The following is a 10,088-nucleotide window of genomic DNA, read 5'->3' on the forward strand; positions in this document are numbered from 1 at the left end:
GGTCTTAGAATGATGGGCATCCAAGTTGGGTATAATAAAAACTATCATAAAAAGTGTATTGGATGCTATGAGAAATTTGATACTTGATGATTGTTTTGAGATATGAGGATGGTAATATTAGAGTCATGCTAGTGGAGTAATTATGAATTTGAGGAATACTTGTGTTGAAGTTTGTGATTCCCATAGCATGCACGTATGGTGAACCGTTATGTGATGAAGTTGGAGCATGATTTATTTATTGATTGTCTTCCTTATGAGTGGCGGTCGGGGACGAGCGATGGTCTTTTCCTACCAATCTATCCCCCTAGGAGCATGCGTGTAGTACTTTGTTTTGATAACTTGTAGATTTTTGCAATAAGTATATGAGTTCTTTATGACTAATGTTGAGTCCATGGATTATACGCACTCTCACCCTTCCACCATTGCTAGCCTCTCTTGTGCCATGCAACTTTCGCCGGTACCGTACACCCACCATATACCTACCTCAAAACAGCCACCATACCTACCTATCATGGCATTTTCATAGCCATTCTGAGATATATTGCCATGCAACTTTCCACCGTTCCGTTTATTATGACACACTCCATCATTGTCATATTGCTTTTGCATGATCATGTAGTTGACATCATATTCATGGCAAAGCCACCTTCATAATTCTTTCATACATGTCACTCTTGATTCATTGCATATCCCGGTACACAGCCGGAGGCATTCATATAGAGTCATATTTTGTTCAAATTATCGAGTTGTAATCTTGAGTTGTAAGTAAATAGAAGTGTGATGATCTTCATTATTAGAGAATTGTCCCAAGTGAGGAAAGGATGATGGAGACTATGATTCCCCCACAAGTCGGGATGAGACTTCAGACTTTATAAAAAAAGAGAAAGGCCAAATAAAAAAAGGAGAAGGCCAAATAAAAAAGGGAAAAAAGAAAAAAGAAAAAAAGAAAATAAAAAAAATGAGAGAAAAAGAGAGAAGGGACAATGCTACTATCCTTTTACCACACTTGTGCTTCAAAGTAGCACCATGATCTTCATGATAGAGAGTCTCCTATGTTGTCACTTTCATATACTAGTGGGAATTTTACATTATAGAACTTGGCTTGTATATTCCAATGATGGGCTTCCTCAAAATGCCCTAGGTCTTCGTGAGTAAGCAAGTTGGATGCACACCCACTTAGTTTCTTTTGTTGAGCTTTCATACACTTATAGCTCTAGTGCATCCGTTGCATGGCAATCCCTACTCACTCACATTGATATCTATTAATGGGCATCTCCATAGCCCGTTGATACGCCTAGTTGATGTGAGACTATCTTCTCCTTTTTTGTTTTCTCCACAACCACCATTCTATTCCACATATAGTGCTATGTCCATGGCTCACGCTCATGTATTGCGTGAAAGTTGAAAAAGTTTGAGAATACTAAAGTATGAAACAATTTCTTGGCTTGTCATCGGGGTTGTGCATGATTAAATACTTTGTGTGATGAAGATAGAGCATAGCCAGACTATATGATTTTATAGGGATAGCTTTCTTTAGCCATGTTATTTTGAGAAGACAGTGTTAGTATGCTTGAAGTATTATTGTTTTCATGTCAATATGAACTTTTATCTTGAATCATTTGGATCTGAACATTCATGCCACAATAAAGAAAATTACATAGAGTAATATGCTAGGTAGCATTCCACATCAAAAATTCTGTTTTTATCATTTACCTACTCGAGGACGAGCAGGAATTAAGCTTGGGGATGCTTGATACGTCTCCAACATATCTATAATTTTTGATTGTTTCATGCTATTATATTACCTGTTTTGGATGTTTATGGGCTTTACTTTACACTTTTATATCATTTTTGGGACTAACCTATTAACCGGAGGCCCAGCCCAAATTGTTGTTTTCTTGCCTATTTCAGTGTTTCGAAGAAAAGGAATATCAAACGGAGTCCAAACGGAATGAAACCTTCGGGAGAGTTATTTTTCGAACGGAAGCAATCCAGGAGACTTGGAGTAGACGTCAGGGAAGCTTCGAGGTGGCCACGAGGCAGGGAGGCACGCCCTACCCCCCTGGGCGTGCCCCCACCCTCGTGGCCCCTTGTGGCTCCCCTGACCGACTTCTTTCGCCTATATATATCCATATACCCTAAAAACATCGAGGAGCACAATAGATCGGGAGTTCCGTAGCCACAAGCCTCTGTAGCCACCAAAAAACAACCGGGACCCTGTTCCGGCACCCTGCCGGAGGGGGGATCCATCACCGGTGACCATCTTCATCATCCCGGCGCTCTCCATGACGAGGAGGGAGTAGTTCACCCTCGGGGTTGAGGGTATGTACCAGTAGCTATGTGTTTGATCTCTCTCTCTCTCTCGTGTTCTTGAGGTGATACGATCTTGATGTATCGCGAGCTTTGCTATTATAGTTGGATCTTATGATGTTTCTCCCCCTCTACTCTCTTGTAATGGATTTAGTTTTCCCTTCGAAGTTATCTTATCAGATTGAGTCTTCAAGGATTTGAGAACACTTGATGTATGTCTTGCCGTGCTTATCTTTGGTGACAATGGGATATTCACGTGATCTACTTGATGTATGTTTTGGTGATCAACTTGCGGGTTCAGTGAACTTATGCATAGGGGTTGGCACACGTTTTCATCTTGACTCTCTGGTAGAAACTTTGGGGCACTCTTTGAAGTACTTTATGTTGGTTTGAATAGCTGAATCTGAGATTGTGTGATGCATATGTATAATCATATACCCACGGATACTTGAGGTGACATTGGAGTATCTAGGTGACATTAGGGTTTTGGTTGATTTGTGTCTTAAGGTGTTATTCTAGTACGAACTCTATGATAGATCGAACGGAAAGAATAGCTTCATGTTATTTTACTACGGACTCTTGAATAGATCGATCAGAAAGGATAACTTTGAGGTGGTTTCGTACCCTACAATAATCTATTCGTTTGTTCTCCGCTATTAGTGACTTTGGAGTGACTCTTTGTTGCATGTTGAGGGATAGTTATATGATCCAGTTATGTTATTATTGTTGAGAGAACTTGCACTAGTAAAAATATGAACCCTAGGCCTTGTTTCCTAGCATTGCAATACTGTTTGTGCTCACTTTTATCATTAGTTATTATTGTTGAGAGAACTTGCACTAGTAAAAATATGAACCCTAGGCCTTGTTTCCTAGCATTGTAATACCGTTTTTGCTCACTTTTATCATTAGTTACCTTGCTGTTTTTATATTTTCAGATTAAAAAAACCTATATCTACCATCCATATTGCACTTGTATCACTATCTCTTCGCCGAACTAGTACACCTATACAATTTACCATTGTATTGAGTGTGTTGGGGACACAAGAGACTCTTTGTTATTTGGTTGCAGGGTTGTTTGAGAGAGACCATCTTCATCCTACGCCTCCCACGGATGATAAACCTTAGGTCATCCACTTGAGGGAAATTTGCTACTGTCCTACAAAGCTCTGCACTTGGAGGCCCAACAACGTCTACAAGGAGAAGGTTGCGTATTAGACATCATCCTGCAGTAGTGATTTATTGAATCTTACTGGTACTGAAATTGTATTTACATGCGTGTCTGCGCAAATGGAGAATAGTGATGAACCCTTTAAATATTCATTGTCCAACAAGAGGATTCGAGCTTCTATTGGATAATATTGTAATAATACGACTTGCAAAGTTTGAACTATTATATATATGATGAAAATTACGATGGCCTGAAATCAACCTCGATACATGTATGTTGTCTAGACGTGCGTTGCATCGTGCACGTTTACTAGTTGTATGAAAATGAGTCTAGAACTTGAGTAGTTTCATTAATGGATGAGCTGTGATTGCGTGTAACATATTTCTGGTATGTTATCCTTTCTATTTGAGTAAATTGTACTCCCTCCGTCCCAAAAAGCTTGTGCATAGTTATTACGCATACATCCAAGTCGAACACATACATCCAAAAAGAACATGCCGGCAACGGCAAATGACAAAGTCATACAAGAGCAAATTATGCTAAGCTGACAAAAAGAACTCCAATGCAATCAAAACAATGATCGACAAATTACAACAACGCTCATATATGCACCAACCATCTCTTGACACCAAAAGGACAACGATATTCTTCAACATCAACGTCTTCAGGAAGGCAATAACGCTCAAGCACTGTCATCACCAGGTCCAACCACCATGGGCTAGATTCTAGATTTTCACCCTGAAGAACAAGCCCGAGCATACCCAAGTAATGCCTTCAAGAAGGTAACGATGCAAAAACATCGTCATTGTCAAGTATAACCCACTCGGGTCAGACCTAGGGTTTTACCCCGAAGCTCGAGACCGGGTATTCAAGAAGCACCACCAAATCGGAGTCAATCATGTGTTGTTGCCACAACTTACTCGCGATCACAATAACTACATGCGACGGGCTAGAAATCCTACCACCGCCAATTAGGGTGGACTATCATCGTCACACATAATTCTTAAAACCTTTGGGAGGAATCCTGGTCTTGTACTTGCACCACGGTCCCTTCACAACTGAACGATGGTCGAAGAGCTCGCCAAGATGTAGGACAATACTTGCATCGTACCCTAGTGCTAGGCCTCATAGGAGCGCACCACATGGCGCCTCTAGTGATGGTACACAACCTCGACTTTATGGAGCCAGTGTTCCCCATGACGCTTGATCGATGGTCAATGTGTGGCAGAACTCACTGAGGTGGTAGACAGAGTACCCAACTCTTCTTGGAAGAATTTGCAAGAGTTGAGTTTGATGGATACCAATATCACTGTCATGGCATTACACTTCTTGTAAAACCTAACTATCTTAAACGAACTTTACATGTATGGCAACTAATTGAGTGATTTTGATAATATTGGCATGCTTACAATTTGACTTACGTAAGCCTCAAAAGGAACAACTTTAGCGATGTGACATCAAAATATCATTTTTTTTGGTTTTATGAATATGAAATTAAATGAATTATCTCTTAATACTTTGAACATCATTACTGATTCACATTGGGTTCCTCCGCTCTACTTGTATTATACACCGTTCTCGTATTGTAATTTGGGTCCCCGGTTTCCTAAATTGCTTGAGTGGTAGAAGGGGCATCATTGAGCTTGATAAATCAAACACATGCCTCGTTGGTAGGATTGTAGATTGGTTTGGATAAAAAATATATTTTGTAACATTGTTGGGTATTAGGGGAACACTTGTTGTCGATCGACTAGAGTGTCTATTTTCACTAACTGTTTAGTAGAAATGGTCTCTTGCGTGCAAATGTTCTTTGTTAGATGATAAATTCAGATGTATGAGTACTTTATTGGGGCCTACATCGACGAGAATTCTTGATCTTGAACTATAACTGGGTAGACGTGGAGCAAGGAGGACCTATACAATTACGATCTTGATTCCTGAGTGGCCACGCATGCTTTTGATTGTCCTTCATTGCTTCAAAACATATAGTATCTTCATGAGAAGAAAAAAATTGGTACGAGTTTTTCACCAACTTTGTGATATTTGTATATTTAATGGTCCCTCAACTTATGTAATGCTAATGTTGATATAAACCGCATGAAAAAAAACGGCTGTAGATTTATGCCATAATGTGTGTTGATATGCAAATTACTTGACAAATTAACTTGGTTGTGTCGAGACTCCCAATATCTTGCCAAACTCCTTTTAGTTTGGTTGAAATGGTTGGGCCTGCCCCTGCTCTTAAGAAATTCAGAGAAACATGACAAGAATCAGTGTTGAGACTTATTTGAATGTATTCTATGCCGACTGTGTCCCTCGGTGCTTGGATGGGGAATATAGCACATTCATGTTCAAAATATAGAGTAGGGATCACCCCTTAGCCCTTACCCATCATGCCCTGGATAACGCATCCCTTCTTGTGTCAATTACCTCTTTGTTTCCTAAAACCTTGTTATTCTGCTACGAGAGGTTGTGGAGCAAGTACCCTATTAGTTACGCGTGGAGATTGATTTCGCGCCACGATCGACCCCATTGAAAAGAGTGGTTGCTCGTCTCAGTCAATGTCACAGTAGCTATAAGTGATGGGATCGACACCTGAAAGATTAGGACGACACATCCTTCTTTAGCTCAGTGCATCTGAGAGCAAGTTGTGCTAACCGCTTGCTTGCACATCAGGCCACTGTGTGGATCGGGTGTTATATTATATAGTTCAAATCATCAGTTGGTGCGCATCGGGTTAACGTCTTGTGAGATAAGTCTTTTCGGGCATCAGAAGTGGTGAACCCATTCTTCCATATGTTGCTCACAAGAAGCGATTCCCACGCTTGCTTTGCTTGGGAACAAGCAAGCGCTCGAGCGATGGAAAGGGGGAGGTGTAACACGCGAAGATGGTCACATGGCAGAGACATGGGACAAATGTACGTGAGTATATGTATGTATTTGTGTTTTTTAGAGGGAGGAGGAAGTATATATATGTGTGCGTGAGGTCCTAGAAAAAAATCATTGAATCAAAGTATATACATTAATAATAATTAAAATAAAGTTTCGACAGGAGCAAGAAAAGAAAAGAGAAAAAAGAAAGAGAAGGAATTCAAACCTGCAAAAAAAAAAAAAACAGAGAGAAGGAATTGGACTAAGGGGTGGGTGGGTCTCATTCTCACAGATGGGCCGGGCCTGCTCGTGAGGCTACTCTCAGTGTACACTGACGCGGCCCTCTCCCCCTGGTAAATACGGAGTAGGTAGCTTCACTCACAGAAAAGAAAAGAAAAATCATTTCTTTCAGTCCACCTCTTCTTCTTCTCGGCGACGGCGGCGGCAGGCGGGCGGGCGAGCGAGGAACCCTAACCCTAACCACTACTTCCGATCCGCAAGGTAGGATCCAACCCCTACCCCTAATCAGTAGCTCCGACCCGCAATGTAGGTTCCAACCCGGCCGGATTTCTCGATTCTTGGGGCGATTGATGCCTGCTTGTCTGCAGGGCTTCGACGATGGCGGCGGCGGCGGCCACGAGGATCCTGCGCCCGGCGGTGCTTCCAGGGGAGCGGCTTCGCCGGCTCGTCCACACCGAGCAGGTACCTTCTCCCTTCGCTCTCCGGCTTGCTGTGTTTCCAAGGTCTGTGGCCCGACGTTCTTGCTCCGATTGGTGGAGGCCCTCCGTTAGTCTGTATCAATTGCTCTGTCATAGGGATGCACGCCTATCCTTGATACAAGCATCTTTTTTTTATTTCCAACTACGTAGTAGATTGTTGCTCTGATTGGTGGGGGTCCTCCGTTCTTCTCTCCATGCTATTATCTACTCCCTCCGTTCCAAAATAGATGACCCTATTTTGGAACGGAGGTAGTAGTATTAGTAGTATATCACAGGGATGCACATTTTTCATTGATTTCCATTGATAGATGATCAACTGCCTAGCATGAATGTGTTGATATTTTGGTAAAACTGACATCTATTGGTTTCCAACTAGCTTTATTATTTTGCTGTACAAGTGGTACATTATCAACTGCCTAGCATGAGTGTGTCGATATTCTGGTAAAAATCAACATCATTTGCTCTCCAAATAGTTTTGTATTTTCCTGTGACATTGGTAGATGATCAGCTGCCTGGCATGATTGCCTTGATATTTTAGCAAAATCATCATCTTTTGGTCTCAAATTAGTTCTATATTTCGCTGTGCCATTGGTAGATGACCAGTTGCCTAGCATGAAATGAATTCCTTGATATTTTGGTAGAAATCGACGCATTTTGGTCTCCAGCTAGTTTTATATTTTGCCGTGCAAGATATAAGGTGTGTTTCGCTGTATGTAGATCGCATCTCTGGTCAAGATTGTTGTTTAGTCATCAATTCTCAATGCCGCCTCTGCCTGGCAACTGATCATCTTCCATCTAGATTCTTTATCGCATCTCCGGTAAAATCAGCATCTTTTTTTTTTTTCATTTCCAACTAGATTCTTGCTCTGATTGGTGGAGGCCCTCCATGGTTCTCCATACTATCATCTTCTCCCTCCATCCCAAAGCAAGTTGTATCAAGTTGAGACACTTATTTTGGGACGGAGGGAGTATTATATGCAGGAATGCACCGGCATCCTTAAAACAGGCATCTTTTTTATTGCCTAGCATGAGTGCCTTGATATTTTGGTAAAACATTGGCATCGTTTGGTTTCCACCTAGTTTTGCACGTATTTTGTTGTGCCATTGGTAGATGATCAACTGCCTAAGCATGAATCTGGTGATATCTTGGTAAAAATCTACATCTTTTGGTCTCCAAATAGTTTTGTACATCTTTTGATCAACTGACTAGCATGAATGCCTTGGTATTTTGGCAAAATCGCCATCCTTTTGGTCTCCATCTAGTTTTATAATTTTCTGTGCCATCGGCAGATGATCAAATGCGTAGCATGAGTGCCATGATGCTTTTGTAGAAAGCAACATCTTTTGGTCTCCAACTAGTTTTATATTGCCTCCGTCCCAAAATTCTCGTCTTAGATTTGTCTAGATACGGATGTTTCTAGTTTTATCTAACACTAAAACGTGACTAGGCAAATCTAAGATACATCCATATCTAGATAAATCTAAGACGGGAATTTTGGGACGGAGGGAGTATTTTCTTGTACCATTGGGGCAGATGATCAACTGCCTAGCATGAATGCCTCGATATTTTGGCAGAAACAGACAACTTTTGGTCTCCAACTGGTTTTAGATAAGGTGTGTTTGCTGTATGTAGATCACATATCTTGTCAAGATTGTTTGTTTAGTCATCTGTTCTCAATGCTGCTTCTGCCTAGCAACTTCTATGTCGGTAAAGTCGGCATCCTCCATTAGCAGATGATGAACCGTCTAGCAACTATGAATGATCAATGGACAGTAAAACTGAATTCCTTTTTTGCGTAGAATTAGATTGATATATGCTGTACGGTAGACCATGTCTCTTGTCAAGGCTGTTGTTTAGTCACCAATTCTGAACGCTGATTCTGTGTTCCCAGCATCCCGCACCCGCCTGTTCCTTGAAGGAAGGATACCGTGGGTCGCAAATCCAGCAGAAGAAAGAGGAGCTGTACGCGGCTTCCCAGCTAGACAGGTATGTTCTCAAAGACTCTGTGCACACAAGTCAAGCCCAGGCCGCATGACACTTGATGATGGTACAATATCAATCATACGTAGACATAGATATTTGTTCTGTTTTTCCTCTGCTACAGGAGTTGCTATATATGTTCCTTACCATCTCATCCCACCTAACCTGCAGGCGCCCAATAACTACAGCCAAGAAGGTGACCGAGTGGACTGCGACAGCGTTTGTTCTTGTTGCTGGTGCGGTCACTCTGGGTGGCCTAGCTACTGCTGAGGGAGTGCACAAGCAAGATGAAAGTGATGAAAGGCGTTGCCAATGTCGTCCGTGGCTATGCGCCGAGTGCGAGCAGAGTCAGAGTCTTAGGTGTACAAATGCCTGAGAGTGTGGCCAAGCAAGTGGATCGGCGCCGAATCAAAAGGAAACTGCAGAAGCGAGTGGAGTGAACGAAATGCATCTTGTTCTATTCCAGCACTATATTATGCGTGTCTCCTGAAAGTTATGTCTATGACTTGCAGTCTACTGTGGAACTTTAGCATTATAACTGGATGATCTGTGATCGCATTGTAAGATATTTGTCATGTCGTTGACATGGTATGTTATGTACTTCCCATTTGAGCAAATTCTATGAAGATGAGGCTGCGTTTTTATAGGCGAGAACAGCGTCCAGACCTGCTCGGGTTGGGCTGCTGCTGCATCTGTTTTGAGTAAGTTGTATGAAAATGAGTCTTATGCATTGTTATCGGGGAGAGCAGCTTAAGGATGTCAGCTAAATTTCTGTCTTTAGCTGTCGAAGTCAGACTCTCTCGTGATAAGTGTGTGGAACCATAGGAGGTAACTGATGCAGCTATAGGCTAGAAGAGTGTGGAAACAAACTTCATGGGAGAAAGAACCTCAGATATGTGTTGCAGCGCTGTGGTTAGGTCTTTTAGGATTAAGAATTTTGTTCCCCAGCAACTATTCTATAGTGGTGGATCTAGTTTCATGTTATGCAATGCAGGTGGTCTTTGAACTGTCATTGATCGCATTAATTTATGACTGATGA

The 10,088-nt window shown here is 41.7% G+C and overlaps 1 protein-coding gene across 1 annotated transcript; it reads left to right on the top strand.

Annotated features, from left to right (window-relative positions):
• The first annotated feature begins 6,745 nt into the window (after nucleotides 1–6,745).
• LOC119349855 lies at nucleotides 6,746–9,695 on the top strand. Its single transcript, XM_037617949.1, has 4 exons — nucleotides 6,746–6,850; nucleotides 6,958–7,051; nucleotides 8,961–9,055; nucleotides 9,221–9,695. Exons 2-4 carry the CDS (start codon nucleotides 6,968–6,970, stop codon nucleotides 9,423–9,425), a joined length of 384 nt encoding a protein of 127 aa, XP_037473846.1. The 5' UTR covers nucleotides 6,746–6,850; nucleotides 6,958–6,967; the 3' UTR covers nucleotides 9,426–9,695.
• Nucleotides 9,696–10,088: the final 393 nt, after the last annotated feature.

The sequence above is a fragment of the Triticum dicoccoides genome, chromosome 1B (assembly GCF_002162155.2).
Source record: "Triticum dicoccoides isolate Atlit2015 ecotype Zavitan chromosome 1B, WEW_v2.0, whole genome shotgun sequence".
Classification (NCBI taxonomy): domain Eukaryota; kingdom Viridiplantae; phylum Streptophyta; class Magnoliopsida; order Poales; family Poaceae; genus Triticum; species Triticum dicoccoides.

What these genes read in the sequence shown, in the direction of transcription:
- LOC119349855 (XM_037617949.1), top strand. Translation starts at nt 6,968, where the DNA reads ATGGCGGCGGCGGCGGCCACGAGGATCCTGCGCCCGGCGGTGCTTCCA. An exon ending in GGCTCGTCCACACCGAGCAG is followed by an intron (nt 7,052 to 8,960) that starts GTACCTTCTCCC and finishes CTGTGTTCCCAG; the next exon opens with CATCCCGCACCCGCCTGTTC. An exon ending in GCGGCTTCCCAGCTAGACAG is followed by an intron (nt 9,056 to 9,220) that starts GTATGTTCTCAA and finishes CCTAACCTGCAG; the next exon opens with GCGCCCAATAACTACAGCCA.